At 34.8% G+C, this 25669-nt stretch overlaps 1 protein-coding gene across 1 annotated transcript in view; it reads left to right on the top strand.

The window, feature by feature from the left end:
* The first annotated feature begins 593 nt into the window (after positions 1–593).
* Edem2 (ER degradation enhancer, mannosidase alpha-like 2) overlaps positions 594–25669 on the top strand; it is a 182700-nt gene continuing 157624 nt past the window's right edge. Inside the window, exon 1 of the mRNA XM_085816651.1 lies at positions 594–1107. Coding sequence (XP_085672777.1) covers positions 998–1107 — 110 coding nt within the window. The 5' untranslated portion in view covers positions 594–997. The remainder of the gene's footprint in view (positions 1108–25669) is intronic.

The following is a 25669-nucleotide window of genomic DNA, read 5'->3' as shown; positions in this document are numbered from 1 at the left end:
AAACTAGGGGTGTCTTTGATGAAACCACACAGAGCTTGATCAAACAAGGTTTCACGATCCCATTTCTACTTGACTTATGACATGCACCTTTTAGCCTTACTGCTCGATATGTTGGTGGGAGGACAAGAAAATTTCCTGTTTTTTCGCTGTTGAGTAGCGAATTTTTCAAAACAAGATGAATTCATGGCGAGCTGATGACGCAGGTATTGAAAATGTAAATTTATTTTCCGATTAATCATGCCGACGCCTCGGAAAATTTTCTGAATTCTCGATGGCCCTACCCGAATTTCATGGTTGTTTGAAAAGTCGTAATCTCTAAGTCGATTACTGCATCCAATTAAGGCAGCTTATTGCAGCAATTCCTACCATCAATAGTGATAAACTTCCATAAATTCTATCATCAGTGCTGATAAGCTCATTGCAGTTTTCCTACCATCCATGTACATGCTGATAAGCTTATCGTGGCACAGCTTTATTCCCAAAGGAAATGCTTATCTATTTCCTTACGTTGAAATCAATTTAAAGTTACTAATCAGTAGATCTTGCCTTTAAACATTTATAATCGAAAACATATAATTAAAAAAAAAAATTTAAATTCAAGTTAAATTCCAGTGATAACAGGTAGTTTATAAGATAATGTGTGGAATAAAAAATTCATTTAAATTTAATTTTATAAATAGCAATACGTAAATTTTTATCTTTGATTATGTTTTGTCTAGTTTTGTGGCAGTGACAATAGACTATAATTGGAATCGTATGTTTTGTTGATGATGATGATGATGTACTGTAGAAATCCATGGCGATGGGTGACTGGAGATGAGATGAAGGAGTAATATACGAAACACCTGCGATATGTTGATCCTTACGCCAGATACGCTGTAATTATCGTGCTGTGATTTTCCTGCAACAGCAATGTGACCGATTCTTAGTGCTTCCTACTCATTTCTCTTGTAGTTTACAAATTTCCAATGCAAATTCACTTTTTTCCATAATTACAATGGGTTACCGTTCATTGGTAACATTATTTTGGAGCACGATATTTGGATTGTATTTAAACTACGGTGACGTGGCTTGGTGTATGAGTTGGGAAGAAAAGCATCAGCTGAAGTGAGTATATACGGTTATTTTTAAATATCAGTAAGTTACATCTTCTGCAGGTTTGACACTCAAACACTTTACTTCCGCATCTCATATTTCATTGATCTTCTTAACATGACTTTTTCCATATTGTTTACTTTATCTAATTTTTATGAAATAAGCATCTGCGCTAAGTGTTAATTAACATTTATATATTAAAAACATACATCCTAATCATTGTTTGCTGATTAATTTTTAATTTTCGTTGTGCAGTGGACATCAGATTAATACCATTCATGATCTTCAATAACATATATTTGGGCAAAGTATTTTGCAAGGTATTATACATTGACATCATTTCTGGTCTGCATTAATCTTTCTGCCCAAATTTTACATTGTGATTTATTTCCTCTTTAACTGAATACTCATGCACTGCAATAACATAAATATTCATTGTGATTAACTTAATTAGATGTGCCCACCAGCAGATAATTAGTAAAGTTGCTGAACTCGGGTAGTTTGGTCTGGGTTTGAATACCGACGAACTGTCTGGTCGCACGTGTGTTTTCATGGTTTTTCCCATGTGTAACATGCATACGAGCCAGATTCTCATAGAAAGTACTCCATGAAGGCATCCCTCCCCTTAAGCAGATAGCCCTCGAGTGCTTTGCCATATTCAAATAATTGAAACCAAACCAAGGAATTACTTTTTTGCACCCTCAGGTTGCCAAATTTCTTGCCAAACATTTTTGGCGAGAAACTCTACAGTGCCATATTACTATCTAAATTTTTTGTCTACGTTTTGAACTTTAAGCCTAAAATGATCCCCAAAATGGGGTTTTCTCACATGCAAAAACCACGTTTTGAACACACAATTTAAGCTAAAAATCCGAAACAAAAACAAAAAATTTAGATAGCGAAAATGTAAAGTTTCCAACCAAAAATATTTGAAAGGAATCCATGTACACAGTGATACGTTTTAACTTAAAAAAACATCTACGAATTGCACAATCGAGGCAGCAAAAAAATTTAGGAACTATGCACACCTCACTTTAACAAATTAAAATAACAACAATAAATTTCAAAGAATACCATGTACACAGCATTCTGTTTAAATTTTAAAAAAATCTACAAATTGCACGATCTAGGCATTGCCCTGAAATCAACAAATTAAACTAAAATAAATTACAAACAATTCAAATAACAACAGAAATTCATAGTAAAAAAACGATGAACATAACATTCTACAAAATAAAAACAATAAAATAAAATGCACTTACCATAATACATATGTGAATAAAATTTCACCAGTCACACAACGTCAGCAAAAGTTCCACGATTTTGTTATATCACGTCTTTTTGTGACTCAAAATTTTGAAAATAATGATAAAAACTTCCTCCAAAGCCAATCTACTACATGAAAACCACAATCCAAATCTTAAACTCCGCTGATAGCCACATACTTTACCAACAAGCATTTGACTGCAAATCCACACAAGAATTATCAGAAATGCTCTTCTTCGTCTAAGTTCTCATAGCAGCTCCGCATTTCTGACTTCGTTTTAAAAGTCCCACAGAAATTCCAAAAATACACTTAGATCATCATAAAGACACCCGTGAACAAAATACTCGTTACCAACACCAACATTATACTAAATTTACTTTCCACACAATCTAAAATATGCGACTGAAATCTTGGCACCACGTCTCTTAAGTTTCAATGTCAAAAAGGTTGCCATACAAACAGCATCATCCACCCAACCACCCCACAACACGGAATCGTGCCAAAAACCAGTGCAGAACACATATCGCCACATTTGGTAATCTTGGGGTGCATATAAGAGTAGAGCCCAAACCAACATAATTAGATATAATATATGTCTTATTATTACAGCATGAAAATTTGTATATATTAGTTGAATATATATGTTTTTAATGATGTGGTCGATCAGAGTATTACTGTCGTACACAGCACAACAAGTTTCAATAAAATATGTCAACCAGAATGGGCTATATAAGGGTGTGAGTAGGATTACTTTAATTATAACCTCCTTGTATATGAAACAGTGCAACTTTTGTGTTGCACTAATAATAACTAGTGATAAAAGAATTTACAGACAGAAGTTCACTATCTTCAATGTCGCAGACCAGTGCTTTCCAGTTATGTTGTGAAAATTTAATTGCAAAATTAATTGGAGAGGGGTTTGTAGACAGTATTGGGCAACTAGGCTATAAGTGATACATAAATACTTTGATACAAATAAAATTTCATTGAAAAATTGCATAAATTTATGTATTCATGATATAACTATAATAACAGGAAGGGTCGGAGGTGTGCATCTAAAAACCCTTATGTGCAAATTATATAGCTCTTTACTCATCCAAAAGCTCTTGTGCCAAATAATTTCTGCCTCTATCATTACCTTTTCAGTATTTTTTTAACAAATTTTGTGATCTCGTCACCTGAAAATGAAATTATATGGAAATTCTTAGTAACAAGAACTGCTTTCTAGACATTTAATGCTCACTTGATTCTTCCCATGCTTTGAATTTCAGTTCCCTTTGTTATGTCTCTCCCAGAGATCCATGAATTTGACATTTACACTGAGGCCTTCGAGTTGGGAGAGAGCATAGATTTCTTTTTGTTGTCTACTGCAGAGATAAACAATACAAGGATTAAATTGCAAATGCAAGTTATTTTTTTATGGAAGTATTGATAGATATCAGAGGAATTAGCATGAATATTGATATATATTGAGGTGGATGGACAGAAACTTGAAAAATGGGCATACAGTTTTTATACATTCTGATTGTGTATCTCCACAGTGGTCTTTCTAAGATAATCAAGCTTTCAGTGATATTAAGAATTTCTATGTAAAATTAAAAGAATACATTGATATTGTTTCTTCACGGGGCAAAGCGCATAGAGGTTTCCAGGGCAACAAAAGGGCCTTAGCCAAGGAGACATGCATAGTGTGTGTGATAATGAGATCCATGTTCTGGGTTGAAACAAAAACCCGTTTCTGTTCTATTTAAAAATATACTTGGGAATCTTAGAATACATATTGTCCAGTACAAATAAAGATCTCTCACTTTTTAAAAGTGAAAAGAAGAAAATGAAAATCATGAACAATATCAACTTTAATCAACTTGTTATGGGTCATGGCCACTTCCTGCGATAGGTATCAAAATTTGGTGCCAAGACAATCCATACTGTAAAATTTATAATGTAATAGGTGATAATATGCATTTCCTAGAATCATGTGAATTAGGTGCTGGTCTCGGAGAAGATTTTAAAATCACCGGTGAACTTGATTATTACTTCAAGAGATATATAAAAATTGTGCAGCATATTATGAAAATTGTAAACAATATTAAGACTAAGATTAGAATTCAAAATTAGGAGAGACTTTCTTTTTTGGTGTTGTGATGTGTGAGTGCTTGTGGTTGTATGTTTTTCCTTCTACTATGTTTTATTTCATAACATCCATTTTTTTTGTTAGTTTTCTTTCTCTCCTTTTTTCTTTTCATGTTCTAGTATTTTCATGCATGATGTCCATTTTTGGCTGTAAAGTAAATTTATGTTCACTAGGCTGGCCCGTCTGCGTCTAGATTCTAACTAACCCGTATTATCAGCATGCATTTTTTTTTTTTTTTGCTTGTATCATTACGTGACTATTAACTCTCAGTGCCTTGAGGAATGACTTACACAGCGGTATCTAAAATAATGTTTGTTTTAAATATTAGTAATTGAATACCAAACAGCATGGTAACCTTTTATGCTGACATCACACTTGTCGAGGATTATAAACTTCAGCCAGTTGCGTTTGGAAGTGTTAAGTATGTTGACAAAGAAAAATTTCTAAAAATAATCTGTGAAAAAGCATGGCAGACACATAAGGGAAAGGAATTACATTAAGTACATAAGTGAGTGCATTTCATCAGATTCATTTGTGAGAAACGGATGCAATATAATAGGCAACAAAATTAACATAATTCAGGTTTGACTTTCTCAGTGGGCATTAGGAGTAAGAAAAATTTTAGCTGCATGACATGTCTTTAGTTGCCAATCTAATAATACATCCTAATAGTTTTTTTTTTTTCCAAATGGTGGACACTTGCCTATAATGGCATTGGCCGTTTTATTGTGGAGACACCTAATAAGTGGCCACTGCTACTTACTATGGAGGGACAGACAATTTTACAGCTATGCCTTCTCTGTTATTCGAACCCAGGCCCTTCAGTATCGCTGTCAGGCTCCCCTAACCATTATGCCATCTGGGTGGCTACATCCTAATAGTGTAGAGCGGATGATTGCTAAGCTTTCTGATGATGGTCGTGAATTTGAAGGTTTTCAATATTGCAAACAAAAGGTGCAAATTTTCCAATTAATTGAATTTGTAAAGAAATGTGGAGAAATAGTAATAAAAGATGATGATACAGTCAAAAGTCGTTAATTCGGAAACACATAATCCGGAATGATCTATAATCCGGACCTCAAAGCTACAAACTTTCTGCGCATGCGTCGTGTTCACGCATGCTCACAGGCGTTTACGAGAGCGCCTAAGACCCTTACGGCTGCGAATATGTTTGTGCGCATGCGCGTTTAATGTGTAACGGAGTTATACGCTAAGCTAAAGTTATCTAATTCAGTTAATGTTGCAGATTGCGTTGTTCCTTAATCTTCGAATTGGATCCGGCTTATTATTTTTTGCAGACTGTTAGAGCAATTTTATAAAAGTAAGCTTGAACTTTCGATTATGTCAAATAGAATTTCCGATATATATTTACTACAAAGCGAAAGTACGTTTTGAAATCCGAAATCTGTTTATCAATTTCACGCTGCTCTGCGGCAGAGGGGGGGGGCAGAAACGTCATTATTAGATTATGATAGATTAGAAAGATTATGTCAAATAGAATTTCCGATATATATTTACTAATATGTAATTTGTATCTACAAAGCGAAAGTATGTTTATGTTTTGAAATCCGAAATCTGTTTATCAATTTCTTGCCCCCGATTGGAAGTTGATCTGTCAGCACTATCCTTATCTTTAGGGCAGATGTTTTTATTTTATTTGGTTTATAATTCCGTACTAAGTGTTGTATTTCATCTGGATGTACTCTGTCTTTGATATGATTTAAATCAAGTTCCTCGTCATTATAATTCGCTTCGGATAGTGAAGAAAGTGACCCAGAGGTTATTGAAAACGAAAACATTTCGATTGACAAATTAGTCGGTATTCTCAACACAGCAATTATAGGACTTGAACAGCGGAACTTTGTAACTAAACAAGAAATTATGTCTGTTTAATAGAATTAAAGAGAAAGTATTATCACATGAAACGAAGCAACTTACATTGAAGGAAATGTTTAATAAAGTAAACAAATAAATATTAAGCTTTTTCTTTTTGTAAATTTTGATACCCTTTAGATCATAATTGTTCTTTATTTCATAAATTACGGTTTCATATTTTTAATTTTGTAATTTCTGCATGCCATCTTACCAGATTTAAACTGATGATCTATAATCCGGAAAAATCGATAATCCGGAATCGCCGAAGTCCCGACGAGTCCGGATTAACGACTTTTGACTGTATAATAGAAATTTTTCATTGTGATGATAATGCCCCAACCATCAATCAGTTAATGGATGACAAAATCTCTAGTGTGCTTCTAAACAAAGAAAATATCGCTATTGGTTTTGAAGAAAGTGACAGACAGGTTGTTGAGAATGAAAAAAATTTGATTGATGATTTAGTGGGAATTCTTGATACAGCAATTACAGTGATTTAAACTATGCAGTTTTGTAACTGAACAAGAAATTATATCTATCACTAGAATTTTAAAGAGAAAGTATTAGCACAAAAAATGAAGCAAATGGAACAACTTACATCGAAAGAAATGTTTAATGAAGCAAACAAATAAATATTGAACTTTTTTTTTTCTGTAAATTTTGATTCTCTTAGGATCATTTGGTAGTTAGGGGTGGTCCCTTAAGGTTGTTTGTTCTTAGTTTAATTAAAGTAAGCTGTTTAATTAAACATGTTAAAATTATGTGAAATAACATGAGTCTGCAACTGTAATAGCTGTAAATATATTTGAAGATTTAGCTGTCAGTATATTTAAATTAAAAGTGTAACAAACAATGTCTTGCAGGTACCAAACTTTAGATTTTATATACACCGCTGGCCATTAAAATTGCAACACCATGAAGGAAAGCAAATATAAAAAAGATATTTATTGCACATAAACAGTATGGCATGAAGACAAAATGATTAAATTTATAAGCATTTTGGAGGTTTACATGGGTGCGAAGTTAGTAGAAACATCTGCCACCCCTGGCAGCTAAAACAGCCTTTACCCCCATTAGACATGGCATCAAACTGAGCTTCAATGACAGAAATGGGCAACTCATTCCATGCTGCTTCAAGTCTATGTCACACTTAAACCGTATTAGCTGGAGAGGGGTGGTGGGCCAATCTCTCAGCAACCCATGACCAGCAACATGATGTTTTCAATGTTTGACAGATCTGGAGACCGTGCAGGACAGGGCAGCAATCAAATATCGTATCGAGGAAGGTCAGAACATGATGTGCAGCATTTGTTCTTGCATTATCTTGTTGGTACACGGCGTTTGGTGTCCTCGAAAATATAGCAGAGCCACTGGACATAAGATGTCAGAAATGTAAACATGTGCATTCAAATTACTATTGATCTGAACCAGAGATGTGGATGTTGTGTACCCAGTGGCTGACCAAACCATCATACCAGGTGCAGGGCTCCTATGCCAATATCGAATGCAAGCAGGTGACATGGAGTCTCCTCAGACATTCCAGACATGTATACAGCCATTAGAATACTACTCGTGGAACCAGGATTCGGTGCTACTTTGGTAGACGGTTGCACGGATTTTGGCGATTTCTTGGCGATTTTCCTTTGGCAAGTAATACAACTTATGGTAAACCCATTGCTGGATAAGTTATTTATGGTAACTGATACTTTGTTGTCATTTTATTTGAAAAATAATGCGTTTTATTGTGCATAAATTCCGTGTTTAAAATATTATTTATGGCTTTTAAATATTAAAAATAAATTTAATTTTGCATTTTTATTTGAAATAAAAATTTTATTGTTTATCATATTTTATGAAATTTTATGTTGTGGATGATGTAATCAATGACGTCACCTTACTTTAAAAGTAATTCGTTTTAATATGTATAAATTTAATCTAATGTTTTAAACACTATTTATGGCTGTTAAATAAAAATAGAATTTAATTTTGCATTTTTTAAAAAAATGATTTTATTATGTATGAATTTTTAAATAATTTTAATTCTAGCCGTGATGTAATAAGCTCTCTGATTGGTTATAGAATATTTGTGCATTAACGAGCTGTAATCAGCTCCCTGATTGGTTACTGACAATTTGTGCATTTCCGCGCCATTTTAAAATTTAATTCATATCCTCGAATTCCTTCAAAGATGTTATCTAAATTATGATTCTGGTTTTTTTGTGGTACTTATCAATGAACAACAGGTTAAATACTCAAAAAAAATGTAAGTACATATTTTTCTTTTATTTTATAATTGTATACTTCAATTTTTGTTAAAAAAATTAATACATTATTTTCAGAAATTGCTGAGATAATTATTGTCCATATGTTTTAATGTTAATTATATTCTATATAACGTATTTTAAAGTATTTGAATTTGATAATATCCTAATTCTTTTAAATGTTGGTAGGATGGTTTTTAATTCGATATTCAATTTCAGTAATATTTTAATCTAATTAAACGTTGGCTCAATGTTTTTATAGCGGTGTTTTTATTCTCTTCTTTGCTATATGAAAGTAATAATAACCTTACTTTAGTATTTTATACTCATAGTAAATGTATTTATTTACACTTGCCTGCCATCTTAAAAAACGACATTTTCAACAAAAAATTAATCCATTACTTTTAACGATATTTATTATTTTTTTTAAGTTTCGAATATTTTACTATGCGTAAAAATAGCGTTTTTCGAGATGGCTGACGTTTGTTAAAACTGCGCCAACGAACATTGCCAAAAATCCGTGCAACCGTCTACCAAAGTAGCACCCAGGATTCATTTGTAAAAGCGACATTGTGCCACTCCTGTAGCCAGCTTTGTTGTTTGGTACAACAGAGTCGCCGTCTCTCTCTATGCTACATTGCCAAGGAAAGTCAAAGTAATGGTCACCCTGCTGATAGTCCATGCTGCTGCAAACGCCAACGCACCATTTGAGCTGATACTGGGCGTGCTCCAAACATACCCCTTTCCTGATGGTCCATGATGTGGGTCGTATAGTTTTGCAGGGCTGACCTCACAATATGTCTGTCCTCTCTGGCATTAGTCATGGGAGGGCATTGAGATCCTGCATGCGATTCAGTATGACCCTCAGCAATCTATTGATTTCATATTCCGATGACAGTGGTTGAATGTTGACCAGTGCAACCGACGATATCACAGAACGATAATCTATACTTTTGATAGGAAATGCTGATGCCTTTATCAAATTTTGAAACTTGCTGGTAAGCATTTCCTTTTCTTATTCGAGGCATAACATGATATTCTGAGCAAACTCCAACCTTACAAAGCACTTAGAAATCCATTACACAACTTTTCTTTTATGCAGTACTTCAGATGTCATTTCTCCCTCCTGCATCATCTAAATGTACTGAAATATTAATCATTTGCATATCTCAACTTCTTCCTTTCATTTGCATATCTTTTCATGTGATTTTGACGTTCGTCAGATCATTCCTTCCTGGTGTTGGAATTTTGGTTGATCTTTACTGTACAGTACTTATTGGTTTCTGTCTGAAAAAATCAGCAAGTGGTATTGGTTATTCATGAAATTTGGAAATCCATTGTGTGAAATAGATATTTTAGTAACCTTAATGTTGATAATGTTGGCAAAACTAGCTTTGGGCAAAATTGTGTTTTTTTTTCCCCTTAGATTCTGTCATTAAAAAGGGATTATTTTTGCGAATATCACCAAACGTATTGTGATAAATTTAGATTTTGGCTATTTATATAATAGTAACCTTTTCATAATGACCCGGGTTTGGTTTTCAGTCGCTGTGTTTGCTTGAACGTGTGTAGTATGGTTTTGGATTTTCAACTTAGTATTATTTTGCTGTGGGTACCATGATTTAAGTATGTCTGAGGTGTATCAGTGGATGAATGTTGATCAACAGCGAATGAGCCTAAGCGATCAAAAATTTAATTGAATTGCTTACGTGGAGGAATGTGGTGGGAAGTGTGAATGTGTGCACGTGAAAAAAAGGTATGTTCAAAAATTGACGTTTCATTTATATATTCGTCTGTGTTAATTTTTGTTAAAAAATTTGTTGTTTAATGTTTTTAGGTTAGGAAATATGTATTTTTGGTTATTTATTACTCTCTATTTGTGTATTTTTGGTCATTTGTTTGTCTCTGTGTGTTCAGACAGTGGCGAAATTTTTCTGGTTAACTTGATAGTTTTAACTTCCTGATTTTGTTTAAGTGAAAATAGATTGATGTGTACATGAGTAAAGGTAGTGCGCAATGCCTAGTTTGTGCAATTCTCTAATTTTTTGTAAGTTAAAATAGGTCGTTGTGTACATGGACAAAATTAAGGCAGTCTGCAATGCCGAGTTTGTGCAATTCTCTGTTTTTTTTTTAAAATTAAAATAGGTCGATGTGTACATGGATACCGAGTTTATGTAAGTCTATGACTTCTTGTTTTGGTGTTGCATAGCGGGCGGAAGGATCTGCACCATCTTGAAATAATATAAAGAAAGAGACGATTCGCCAAGGGTTACCATAGAGTAAATTTTAACCGCAATTATAATGGCCAGCTGTGCAGCAAATAAATATAAATTTGAATTTTTTTTGGATATTATAATCGTTGCTTATATACGTATGTTTTGATGAATACTTCATAAGAGAAATTCAAAATCTGTTTCAAATATTTTTTATTTTGTGAATATAGTTTCATTTTATTTAAAAAAATAATAAATTTCTGACCTATCAACTGTTTTTAGAATGGGCATTTGGCCCACATGCAATTTGAGTGTATTGGGTTAGGTTATTTAAATATGCAGGCCTGTCTGCCTAAGGGGATTAATACATTTAAAAAGAAAATTGTTTCATATTTACATTATATATGGGGAAAACCAACCATGTTACCAACGCATTTGCCCAGATTCAAACCTAGTTGAATTACCAGTATTCAGTGGTTTTAACCACTCTGCCATTAGTAGGGTCTACTTGTGTTGAATTAATCATGTGTTTTATATTTTTGATAATATTACCAACAGGTATTTTCTGTTCTTTCTTTTGTAAAAAGTAGTGACTATTTCATACTATGAATAGATTCAAGTAAAGTAGTGACTGATTTTTTCTTTTCATGCATTTAAATGAAGTAATTTACATAAACCATTTTAATATAATTTACATACCATAATAATAGTAATTTCCTAAAGAAGTGATAACTTTTTATTTCTAGGCTGTCTGTCTACCATTCTTGCATTTCACTGTCATAACTATAAGAATAGTTCAGCATGTATGCTTGCATATTCTGTGAATTGTTATATATTATATATTCAGTAAATAAATATTGGAGTTTTGAGTAATCAAAATAGTTTTTGCTATACTTTGAAACTGACAAACAAGGTGGACTGAAATATTTTTAAAGAACTCCTAGCCATTGAACAATCTATGCAAGACTCCGATATAATTACTTACAGAGAAATATCTGCAGATATAAAGATATGCTAAATATTAATTACTTTACTAGTAAATATGATCTTTTATGAAGTTATTTCATATTGCCCTCACATTTCTATGCATTAATTACTCTCATTTCAAAACTTTTTTCTGCAGTATCTGATGATTGATGTTTGTAAACCTCCTAAGAGAAGCCCAGTTAAATATATTAAACCTTCAAACACCACTTATATTTCTATAGAATTGATAGGTATTAAGGTATTTATATTTTCAGTATGCTCTTTTAGCTATTTATGCTTTTAATGAATTGAGTTGGAAATGTTGCTTAAGCTGAAGCACATCTTTTTGAAAAATAAGATGAGTTATGGAAATTAGAGAAGAGTATTAGAGAAGAAGCATTGTTCTCTAGATTCTTATATACTAAGCAATAAAGACTGTGCTTTAAACTGTTCTTTTAGAGTAGTTCAATATTTGTCTGCCAGTTGAACCTTAACAAGATGGAATTCTGACTAAATGAAATTCTAACTAAAAGATCACATTCATGATTACTTGAATATTCTAGTTCAGTTGTTTTCAACCATTTTTGCCCCATGCACCCCTTTCAACATTGCTAGACAGTCATCCCCCCTCCTTTCAAAATTTGAAAAATACATGTACATTTATTTAAATTTATGTTATTTTTTAATAAGTCAAATAAGAAAAAGTATAGAAAATGTTGATAAATACCGAAAGTTGAATAAAAGTAGTTTTTTATATTCATAAACTAAAACCTTAACTGGTAAATAAAAAAAGGCTGAGTGCATTCTTCCTCTCCCGAAACTACGAAATTCTGCCTCGTTGAGAACCCCTGTTCTAGTCTTAACTTCCAGGAAAAGCATGAAGTTTATATTATCATTTAGTGAGAATACAGTGTTGGTAAATAAAGAAATATTTTTCAATCAATAAATATTTAAAAGTAACAAAAACAACAATCTTTATACGTAACGTTTTATGTTTATAAGTAAAGTTATTTTTTCAATAATTTTTTCCAATTATTATAATAATTTTTATAATAATTGGAATTTAATAAAGCATAATATTTTTCAGTTATACATTCTAGTTACTTTTTCAGCCAACTATTGAATTCAAGAGGAAATTTTTATTCATCCTTCAAGAAAATGTAAAGTGATTTTAAGACATAATCTAGAATTGAAAAAATTAAGTAAAGAGTATGGATTTGAATAAGACATAATGTTAATAGTGTTGTCAAACATGGAATCTCTGCATTTACCATGAATTTCAGCATTTGATGTCAAGAGGCAAACGCCAAATTTTTTTTTTTTTTGAAAGAGAATCCTAGAAGTTAAGCTAAAAGCTGAGTAATAGAGACAAGCCAGGAAAGTGGTATTTAGACCACATGAGAAGAATTCTTTTTCCCCAGCATGAGAACTATCCTTCTTCCCAAATTGTCTTATACCACTTTCCTGGTTGATTCGCCTTGTTTTGATGTAGAGAATAAATGACTGAATGGATATACTATACTTGGATCCAGACAGCCTTTATTTATATTTATTTTTATTTATTTATTTATTTTTTTCTTTTCTTTTTTTAATGGATATAGTGCAGAAATCTGTTTCTTTTAAGAAGTCTTGACAGGAAAGCAATTTTACAAAATTTCAGCCTTCATCAGAGATTAGATTTATTTAGATTCCCAGTTACATCTGTGACAAAATATACGCATATGGATTATTGCTAAGGTTACTTTTGGTGGAGAAGTTGCCTTTCGTTACTGACTTTTTGTAATAAAGAAAAGCAATTATAATACACTGCTAAAAACAATTAGGAGATATTAGGAGTTCGGTAGAAGCCCAGTTAAATATATTAAACCTTCAAACACCACTTATATTTCTATAGGATTGATAGGTATTAAGGTATTTATATTTTCAGTATGCTCTTCTAGCTATTTATGCTTTTAGTGAATTGAGTAAGGGAGGGGAAAAAAAAAAAAAAAAAAAAAAAAAAAAAAAAAAAAAAAACATATAATCGAAAACTTCTTTAATAAAAATGAAACAGAAGAGGTTAAAAAGGAGAATTATAACGTTTACAGAGTTGAGAATATGCAAATTTTGTCTGTGACCTCGAAAACTACGCTATTTAAGTAAAGAATGAAAAGCACTTGCAGCATTCTTTCTGTAGGAGGAGATTAACAAACAACTGATATGCTATGAATGTTTTGTAGTAAATACGATGTTTCAGCAAGATGATTCGATAGCTTGGAGGACCATCGGTCGTTTTGAGGCAGATCAAACGCAATCCTTTGCAACGGAAGTGTTAGGAGTTTCTCAAAGTGTCATTTCCAGCGCCTGGAATCAGTTTTTGAAACCTGGAAAAATTCATCGAAGATCGAGACAAGGTCATTACGCCTGTAATAACACAAAATGAGGATGGACATTTAACACTAACAGCTAGAAGAAACCGCGGGACGAACTTTGTGTCTTGAAAAATGAGCAATGCCTTCGCCGGGAATTAAACCTTGGAACTTTCGAATACGCGCCAAGTGTGCTGACCATTACACCACGAAGGCATGCTAAGAAGGCGAGAGAAATACCTTATAAGTGGAGCTTCACGGACGAGCCCCGCTTTGTGTACAACCTCACAATAGGCGGATTCTCATCTGGAAAAAACCTGGTACACGTAATACTCCTGCACTTGTGCATGAAAGTATCCAGTGAGGCGGAGTGGTATTTGTTCAATTTGGCGGAGTCGCTGGGTCGGTATTTCTATCAATGGCCGCACCGACCTGCATATTATTAGGAATGGAGCAGTAACGGCTTAGCGATATAGGGATGAGATCCAATACCGCAGACCTATTGTAGTTCTTTACACTGCAGCAATCGAGAATAAATTCATTCTCATGGTTCATAACGCCAGGCCACAGTTCAGCTAGTGTTCAGCTAGTGGACAGTTTCTTTTTCGACGAAGGAATCTTTCAAATGGATTTGCCAGCATGTTCCCCATACATGAACCCAATAGTACATGTTTGGGATATTCTAATGTGAGAGTTGCTAGTCTCTTTTTACCCCCAGAAACAATTCAGTAGTTTGAAAGCTGTCTTCTACAGGAGTGGGAGAGAATACCCCAGTCCCTCATTCATAACCTCACTGATTCTAAGCCTCGTAGTTGAGCGACATTGATTTCGGTCAGAGGAAATCGTACCTCTTATTGAAACTTATTTATATTCGAGAAATCGCACTTTTTGTATGTTTATATAATTTGCACAAATTACGCATTTTTTGTGTAGCGGAAAATGTCATCAATAAAGTCTAATTTTTCTTTGTTTGTTGCTTCTTTCCCCCCTCATGTCCTACTACACATATGTATCATAGTACGTATTGCAACTTTGAGCACATTGTACTTGACAATAACCGTACTTCCTTCCAAGCAACAGCAACCTTCAATGCTCAAGTTAAGTAAGGGGTCGTCATAAATAAGGTCAAATAGCGTATATCTCCAATTCGTAATTAAGTTCGTCAATAAATAATTAAGTGCTTTACCAAATTTAAATGCATTTTTTAAGATGCTCATTTTTAAAGTAATATGAAGTTGTAGACATGTTGTTGGGGTGTGTTCTTTGGTTAGACAGACAGTATCTTACTGTTGTGGTAATTATGACTATTATTTACTCTGTTGGCCATTAAACTTACTACTTCACGAAGAAACTACTTCACTTCCAAGAAACTTCACTTCCAAGAAACGTCAAATTTGCGTAAAAGTTTCTAAATGCTGGGATTTGCAAATGGTCAGCATTCCAGCGCATGCGCAAAAGCAGGTAGAAGTAACGCCATCTACATTTCATATAAATGAAAAGATTGCAAAGCGGGTTTCTTATTTAGAAAGTGTATTTGAACGTTGGTTGTTTAGGTAAAGATTGTTTTATGCCTCGTGTAAGAAGAAACTACTACCAGCACGTATCGGAATTCGACAGTGGCAGGATCGTGGCCTATCGGAACTAAGATTTATCGTCTCGCTAAGCATTGCTGCTGGTATTGGTTAGAATCCCATGACTGCCCAGCGAACATAGAATCAGTAAGTTTAGAACAACCATACATTCAGGTCTTTGCGTTCCCGAGCCTCTAACTCCTGAGAACAGACATCTCTTCTCAGCCTTGCGGCATCGTACAGCTACGTAACGTTAGCTAAGCCGGGAGTTTAACTCTCGCATATGGCGGCAAGTTTCCTCAGGGACAGTATGACGACCGTTTACAGCACTAAGGGCTGTCATCTATGTGGACCATTGTTGCGTCTTTCCTAGTTTCAGCAGACAGGTACAGTTTGAAGCAAGGTCGGTTATATGCTTGGATATGTATCCATCCAGATATATTTATTAGTTATCGCATTTTAGACATTTATTAGTTATCATAGTTTTTGGTAACTGCTAAGCTTCCGCTTTGCATAGAATTCTGGGAGAATACTCCAGAGGCTGTCCAAAAGTCTCCTTTCCAATAGCCTCTCGAGAGGATTTAGTTTCGCCGTTTATTTAAATTGGGCTTTTGCTGTGCAGATACTATACACTTAAACGTATGCATGCCTTCTCCGGGATTCGAACACGGAGCCTTTAGTACGGCAGTCAGTGATGCCAGTCACAACGTCAGCAGGTCACAGAACCACTCTCTAAAGTCGAAATAAACAGAATAGTCAATGCTTTTGCTCCTAGAAAAGCCCCAAGGCTTGTCGGATAACGTTTTGGTGATACATTGGGGGTACACTCAGACCCTCCTGACCACGAAGTGGCCTCATAAAAGCCTCATGTACTTGCTTCGGCTGTACTTGTTGTTGCTATACTATATTTGTACTTGTTTCGGCAGTACATTTACAAAAAATTGGAACATTTTGGTCAGTCATCCACCGGAAGTTTAAACAGCTTATCCCTTGCTGAAGTCTTGGGCATTTACCCTCGAATAACAGGCCAGTGGAGCTGTCGCTGTTCTCGAAGCAAGGTGAAGCCCTCTTCTTATAACCCAGTTTGTCTTCTGCCGGCATTGATAAAGCTATTTGGAGGGTGGTGCTTCACAGGCTCCTTGACAGTTTTAGTAGCATGCGTCGATATCAGTATCATACAAAGCTAGTCGTTCAACTGAGCATATATTCTGCAAACTTTTAAATGTAATTCACACCAACATATCAGAAGACAGACGCACAGTTATTGCCCTGGACGTTAAGGGAGCTTTTGACTCGCCGTGGTGGGCAAATATCACTGAAATCTCTCTGCTGCCCAACCTCCAATCGTCGTCTACTACTAGCTTAGAGTCAAGGTAAGTGCAAATTACCGTAGCCAGAGGGACGATTCGGAAGAAATTTGAGGTGTGCCTTCAGGGATCCTGTCTCAGACGGATCCTCTGGAACTTCATGGCAAACACTGTATTTTCTCTATTCGATAACAAAGAGGCAGTGTTTTTTTTTTTTTTTTTTTTAGTTTTCAGTTTGTTGATGGTTACACCATATTAATTTTAAAAACAGTATTAGATAGATAAAGGACTGTTTATTTAAAGACTGGTAAAGAGACTTTTACTCTGTGCTAATATTTCAGGCATGAATAATTGTATATATATATTTGATGTTAATGAAAATTAATATTTTATCAATTGTGTAACTGTCCACTTGATTAAAGAATTGGAGATTTGGTTTGGTTTATTAGATTACCGCAAAGCATTCGAGGGCTATCTGTTTTAAGGGAGGGATGCCTCGTGGAGAACGTTTTAAGGGAAACGGGCGTTACACATGGGGAAAACCACGAAAACACCCATGCAGCCAGCCCGTTCGCGGGATTCGAACCTCGGACCGAACTACCAGTGTTTAGCGACGTTACCGCTCGGCCACTGGTGCTCTAAATTCGAACCTCGGACCGAACTACCAGTGTTCAGCGACGTTACCGCTCGGCCGCTGGTGCGCTAAAGAATTAGAGGATGGTATCTCATTATCAAAATGAAATAAGTTTAGATGATGTGCAGTGAAAAGTGTATATAATTTAATAGGTGTGCAAGGAAGTCGTGGTGTACATAACAGATTTTTTTGGTCCGATTGTCATGCATAATTTCAGTTGTTTCGTTTCCATTCCAAGATTTAAATTGCGAAGCTAAATTTTTGGAATTTTAATATTGTGAAGCCTATTTAAGATGCTAAGGAAAGATAATTGCTTGTAATGATTCTAGTGACTTTCATAATGTAAATGGAAAATCAGGGATTGCCATATGTATAGACATGTACTGATCGATGTTAAAAAATATTTGAAATTACAGTACTCACCGCTTATTAAAAAATAAAATCACTTCCGTTCCAAACGTATCTGAATCTATTAAGCGGCTTAATTTAATAGATGGCGATTTGTGTACTGTAACTGATATCAGTTTTAAACTTTTCAAATAAAGTAATAGCTAACAGTTAATTTAATAATTAATCCCCCCAAAAATTAACCCTGAAATTAAACTACGCAACTTTGAAATTCCTTTAATTTTTTTTTTAATATTATAATTACTTCTTTGATGAAATTTTATCTCTTACAAATAACGGTACTTTTCCGTTTTGCCGGCGCAAGCGATAAAGTCGCCAATAATGGTACAACCGATGCCAAACGGAATATTCTCGCTGGTAACCTTTTACGCCTCATTTTCGAAACAAGTCGCAGCTTTTTCTTATCAGATTGATTGTTTCTTTCAATACTGGCATATAATTACATAGAATTTTTATTAGATAGTTCAGTTTTATGTCTAAGGCCATTTTCGGTAATTAAGTCAATTAGGATGCAATCACAGCGCTTACCCGAAGCCGAAAATATAGAAAAGGAAAGTCAAGGGTTAAATTCATCAATTCTAATAAGAATGCATTAGGGAAGTAAAGCACTGCAGTTTTACATAATTTCTGAGTAAGCTATTCGTACGCATTGAAATATTTCTTGCATTGTGTGCACTTGTGTTCCAAATTAAAATTTAACTTGATTACTGAGAGCATTAGATTTTTGTAGAGTAGTTTACGTGAGATGAGATCGCTTGGGGTCACGTGATAGGAACCGGCGAATTAGGATGTTGAACCATGAAAGCATAGTAAATTCTTAAATTAATGTCTTTTTACAAATTTATTGTCTTTATTTATTGGCTTTTTGTAAAGTTTTAAGCGATATTAAAATGTTTATGCCTTCAAAAAAAGATTTCTTAGAACTAAAATTTTTTAAATATTTTTTATGTGTATACTGTATGTTGTCGCCAATAAAGTCTGCTTGGCGAGATTTGCGCCGGCGAAACGGAAAAGTACCCAAATAACTTTTGTGTCTGTTTTTGTTTCCTGTTGTTCAACAACAGTTTTTCAATTGTATCTCAGTTTCTTAAAACTGCTGATAGCTTTTTTGATCGGCACCTTTTAGTTGAAGAAATTTTTTTAGAATTTACTGTGCTTTTTTAGATTCGATTGGTATGTCATCACTTTTTTGTATCACTTTCGCTGTCAGTTTCTGTAATTCTTTTAACACTTTCATAGTCAGTTTTTATATACGCTGTCTCTCAATACTGTTAGGTGTACACATTCTAAAAAGTGAATTTTCGTAGTTTTTGATGCTGATATCTGAAACAGTAGCTAGAGCTTGCTATTCCTCTGAGGCTTCTTCTGCATAATTTTTCGAAAATACGTAAATTTTCCAGAACAGTTTTTAACTGATTTTAAAAGATTATCCACCTGTGTATATTTTGTATAGTGTGTAGCAAAGATATGGATACTTAACACCTGGGAAGTACTTACATTTTGATAAAATTCAATTTTTCTGAACGTCTTTTATGTAATGAAAACTTTCACTGATCTAAAAACTGACTGGTCAGTTAGAAATGTTTTATTGGTCTTATGGTTGAATAGTAGAAGTTGTATTTGCTTGGAGAGATTTTTTTTTTTTTTTTTTTTTTTTTAAAGATAAAAGGTGTGTTATGCTGCACAGTGATGCAGCTAGATTTTTTTCATTTTTCTTTTTTATGTCCCCTTTCAAAAGGAATTCGATAAAAATACTGTTCATCATCCATGAATTCTTACTGCTGTGGTAAGTTATATGTGAAGTTAATAACACATTCACTCATTCCCTCTTTTTAAATCAGCTGCTGTTTTACTTTTAAATATTAATTTGAGTTCTGGAAATGTTCTGTAATACAGTTCAGCCGCGTCTGTATTATGAATTTCGTATGGCTTATATAGCAGTCCAACTAAAACGTCTTTTATCCATTTATCAGCCGCATGATGGTGTGCCTCTCCCTTCTGATCATGCAGTTCCTCATGAATAATGTAGGATTTTTCTTTCTCCAACTTGTGAGCCGTTTTTCAGATGATACAAAATTATCTCCTAGTACTTAGGGAATTAGCGAAAAAAGCTAGTAGAATTTTTTTGAAATTTTTTATTTTCGTAGCTTGAAACCAGTTTAGAAAAGCTGTTTCAACGTCTCTCGATTTTTTTATCTTTTTTGCGCTTCCGTGAGAAATTAGCATTCATTATTTCTTCATTAATTGTAATTGCTCGTTCAAGTAAATTGCACAATGTTAGTTTAGAAGTCAAACAACAAAAATCAGCGTTATATTTAAACAGGACTAGTTTCGATGGCGTTTAATAGAACCATCGAAACTAGTCCTGTGAAAATATCAAACCATCGAAACTAGTCCTGTGAAAATATAACGCTGATTTTTGTTGTTTGATTTCTAAATTAATACTATAAGATATTTCTTCCGCCTTCCTAGCGTGCCTTCGTGGTGTAGTGGTTCTGCACGCTGGGCCGGTATTCCAGAGGTCTGTGGTTCGATTCCCGGCGAAGGCGTTTGTTATTTTTCATCTTGCCTGCTTCCAAAAAATACCTAATGTCTCTACAGTACTTGTTCGGCGTGTTATTTTATCTTAATTACACAATGTTGTTTTGAAAATTCCCATTCAAATGTAGTTCTCCGATGGCTTCAATTACCAAGAGTATGAGAATCTTTTACTATTATCCTTTTGTTTCAAGCTTAAATCTTTTCGCTTGTAATTTTCGACATGTTGCAATTTAAGGACCGAACAACAACAACAAAAAAGAGTGCTTCTTCCAGTGCTTAATTGGAATTTCAAAACTAAAGGTTTCTAGCCAGCAGAAAGATTTCCCGTTGTTTGCTTAATCCATCTGCTACATAATGATTACAAGGACCAGTGCTTTCTTTGTTTTTCCTGCAGTTTATAGTTACCACTTGCTTTCCATTGAAAGTTAATGTAAGGTGATGCTAAGAAACATTTCATGAACTGTTTTTATAACTCTATGAATATAATGTGTCTCTCTCAGATGGAAGATTGTGAATGTGGGAACCTTAAAGAATGGGAATCAGAAGTCTCACATCCACCTCTTGCCAGCTAATATTCGAGAAGGAACTCTCACTTATTTACAATGTCTCTGTAGGCTTTTTTTTTTATTCGAAAAATAAGGAAATTCTATCCTTCAGAAGTTCATTGCAGCCAAAGAACTCAGAAAATAATGTCTCACAATTAGAAGGACCGAATCATAAGAAAAATTTGTTCAGATCTGTTTTATTGAAGCATTATATACCTGAATGATAAAGCTTATAGCCCACAGTACTTTAAACGGCTGAACTATGTAAAGTTTTAAGATGTACAGGCAAGGATATTCTGTCTCTGAAAAATAACATTTTTGCGAATTTGAGTTTTATATAAGCATCGGAGCTGAGTTAAATAAACGGTTGTTTTTTTATTGATTAGCAGGTATATTAGTAGGTAGGTTCCTGGAAATTTGAACGTAATAAGCGGATGATTTTATTAAACAGTGAGTTCAATAAGCAGCGATTACTGTATTTCTAAACATGTAGCTATCCGTTCTATATTTATTCCGCTGTTTTTGTGTTTTATTGTTAAGACTGCAGAACATTATTTTGTGCATTGTATGAATTTGGCAAGCCAAAGAGGAAAGAAAAACAGAACTCTTTTTTCAAATAAAACGACAATGGTATTCGGAACATCGAGTTTCACGCCTTGTCGGCTTTTATTGCCCTCTTCCTTAAATTTTACATCAGAAAAGAGTCCGATGTGCGTGACGCTGTGTGTTCTTTGGTGTGCGGCGAATGTTATTAATGGAGGTCCAGAATCTCTTTTCACTGGCGGACCGTTACTATGAAATATTGTTCGATTGTGCCACAGACCGAGAGAACGATTTGTCATGGACGTCATGGGCTAAATGGTTGACTGGAAGAGAAGGGTGAATGTAAGATTTTTAGCCCCTCCTACCCGTTTGTGACGTCCATAGGCATTGTACAGTAGCATTACTTTTGCACTTTATTCGTTTCGTTGATTGTCATTATATATTTATTTGAACAGTGAAATAGGCATCAGTTTCCCAAATTTTTTAGTTTTTATCCAGTTAATATTTTCTTATAGCAATGTTTTGTAATAGTGAAGCGTAAAAATAATGCTAAGTAAGTCACAAAACATAAATTTAAAGGCCACCAAAAAGGGGGGCTTGAGGGAAATCAGCGCAGTTTTTTTTTTAAACATATATTTTCTTCAGTGATAGAGCTAAAATTATTTTAACTTATCTCCGAGAAAAAAATCTCATGTGTTCTCATGTATGTCAAGTATGTGTGGAGAGTTTTATGTTGTTATGTCATGGTAGGCATCACGCATGTCATTTCAAGTCAAATCCAAAATCTTCATAATATTCATATTAGCTAATCCATAGAGGTCGGTGATCTTGAGATTAATATTTGTAATCCTGTACTAAAAGAACTTAATCTGGATTTCTAATTACTTCGTAACTTGAAAATTATGTGTCATATAATGCTACTGAAATACACTCATGTCCATAAATTAAGGATAATGCAAAATCAGGCAAAAGAAGAGTTAGAAGCAAAACAAATTTGACTTATCTGTAAAGCTTATTTATTAAACAAAAGGTAAAGAGCAAAAAAAGATGCTGTATGTTTGATATTATTAAAAAAAATAGCGATTTTTTCTCCCTGCAGCAAATTACAAAAAAAAAAAAAAAAAAAAAAAAAAAAAAACCTATTTACAAAAAACCAATATTACATGGTTGGTATGATTGTTAATACATTGTATGTCTCCCAGACGATGCAATACAGTCCGTACAACGCCTAGGCATGCTGAGTATCAAATTACCCATCTAATCTTGGGAGATATTACACCACTCAAAAAGCAATGCTCTCCGAAGTTCCGGTAGATATGTAGGAAGAGATTGACGGGCTGCAACTCGTCGGCCAAGGATGTCCCACACGTGCTCTACTGGATTCAAGTCCGGTGAGAATGCTGGCCAGTCCATACGGATGATATCCTCCGATTAAAGGCATTCGCTTACGATGTTTGCACGGTGAGGACGGGCGTTGTCATCCATAAACACAAATTGTGTGCCCATGGCGCCCCGAAACAAACGTACATGTTGTTCCAGAATGACGTCTCGATAAATTTGGCTTGTCATGGTTCCAATTTGAACATGCAGGTCAGTTCTGGAACCCAGAATAATTCCACCCCAAACGAGCACTCCTGCACCACCGTAACGGTGTCGTTCAATGATGTTTTCTTGGTGATAACGGGTACCTGGAGCTCTCCATACGAAAGTCCGCCGAGAATCAGACTGCAAACTAAACCTGGACTCGTCGGAAAACATCACACAAGCCCACTGTTGCGGTGTCCACAATGCATGCTCTCTACTCCAGGCTAACCGCAGGCGACAGTGAAATGCAGTAAGTGGAACGCATCTGACAGGTCTACGAGCATATAGACCAATCTGCCCTAAGCGTCTGTACACGTTCTGCCTTGAAATTGTCGTACCAGTGGCTGAAGAGAGCTGACGAGACAGGTCTGAGGCTGTGCTCCACCTGTTTCTTTTGGCAGTAACTGCCGAATACCGGTCCTCATTCGGCGTTGTAACTCTGGGGCGGCCTGTGCTGTAACGTCTACTCACATTACCATCATTTGGAATCGTTGCCAAAGCCTGGAGATGACACTCTGGGCAATTCTAAGTTCGTCTGACACTTCCAGTTGGGTACTCCCACATTCCAGACGGCCGATAATTCTACCACGTAAAAAATCATCCAAATGCGTCCTTTGTGTCATAACTATTCGGTTATTGCACTGAAATGCTTATAAAGCGCCTGCGAACAATTTTACTTCTTTGCCTGTATTCCTTATATATCACTCTCTTACACTTTCGTCATTGTGACTTACCATCGGTGTCATCTGGTTACTTCCTGAAATTTGCATATGATTCTTGAAGATGTGTGTAGTGATTTTACAGGTGATATATTTATTTTAGAGTTCGATTTCCTCGTGACTCCGAATTATCCTTAATTTATGGATATGAGTGTATATCAAAAGGTGTAAGTTTTTGTAGTTACTTTATGAGTGAATATAAAACTTACAGGGTTTGTGTCTAAGTTTCGTCTTTCTTTTGAAACAATTCAGTTCATGTTAAATATTTATTGTGGTTGTATCCGGAGTTTCAATGAAATCGCTGGATGTTTTCGGAAAATCTTTGCAGCAGTGATTTTGCTTGTCTAATTATATTGATGCCTGTAGACCAGCAATCATTTGGTTTATTTCATTACGGCAAATCATCCGCGGGCTATCTGCTTAAGAAGAGGAATGCCTTCATCGAAGACCCTCTAAGGGCATCTACTTCGTATCTATGTTATACATGGGGAAAACATGAAAAACGCCATGCAGCCAATCCATTCTCCTAGAAACAAACCCAGATCGAGTTACTATGTTCAGCGACTATATTTCTTGGCTGCTGAAAGATCTTTGTAGGCCAGCACGATGTACAGATATCTCGAAATCATTTTCCTTCGTATTGGTTTTTTGGGGGGTTGTTTAAAATGTGTAATATTTGCCTTTCAGGTTAATTTTAACCTTTCAAGTAGTTAATTTTAACCTTAGTAGAATACAATACTATGAGTGGGTTTCAAGCATTAGAACTTCCTCTACAATCATCGATTTTATGTTTACTTTGTAATAAATGGCTTCGAGATGATACTTCATAATTATCTGCGATATTTATGTTAAACGAATTTTGACTTGCACCGCCGCCCAGACTTTGCATTTCAAAGTAGCCAACGCTGGCCGCCTATTAGGTACGTCCACAATAAAATGACCACCATTTCTGGCCTTAGGAGTGGCCAGTGCTGACTAGATAACTGCCCCCATTGGATGAACTTTGCCTCACATCTTCAGCTGTATCCGTAAAATATTCTGCGTCAGATTTTAGAACCGTCACATTGTCTGTGAGAAATAGAAATAGAATAACGTCTTTTGATAACTGGAGAGTTATTTATGACCGAGACGTGCTATTTTCGATTCTTGGTAGAGGTTTGGTTTGGTATGGCATATTTGATTATGACAAAGCACTCGAGACCTATCTGTCTAAGGGAAGGGATGCCTTCGTGGAGGACTTTCTAAGGGAAACTGGCTCACATACACGTTACACATGGGGAAAACCACGAAATCGCCTGTTCAGTGGGATTCGAACCCCAGACCGAACTTCCAGTGTTCAGCGACGTTACCGCTCGCCGCTTTTGGGCCTTTCATGGTAAAAGAATTTTTATAAAATGAATAGTTAGCTTGAAATGTTTTAAAATTTTTACTGTGTAGAGGAACTGTCTTTAGTCATGGTGAATTTCATGTTATTATCGAATATGTAGGTGCAACTGAGTGATTATTATCACTGAATAAGCATTGTTATATTAGCTGTTTAATGACGGTATTTTCCCAATAAAATATCTTTCCCTAAATCGTATTTAATGGGGGTAGTGAATAGAAATGGAAAAGTAACTCTTCTAAATTAGTGAGCACAAAATAAAAAATAAATTGAT

The sequence above is a fragment of the Stegodyphus dumicola genome, chromosome 5 (genome assembly GCF_044657685.1).
Source record: "Stegodyphus dumicola isolate Sdum_Otavi_A_Nest chromosome 5, ASM4465768v1".
NCBI lineage: Eukaryota > Metazoa > Arthropoda > Arachnida > Araneae > Eresidae > Stegodyphus > Stegodyphus dumicola.
Note: the sequence above shows the minus strand (reverse complement) of the source record. Positions and strands in the feature narration are given on the sequence as shown.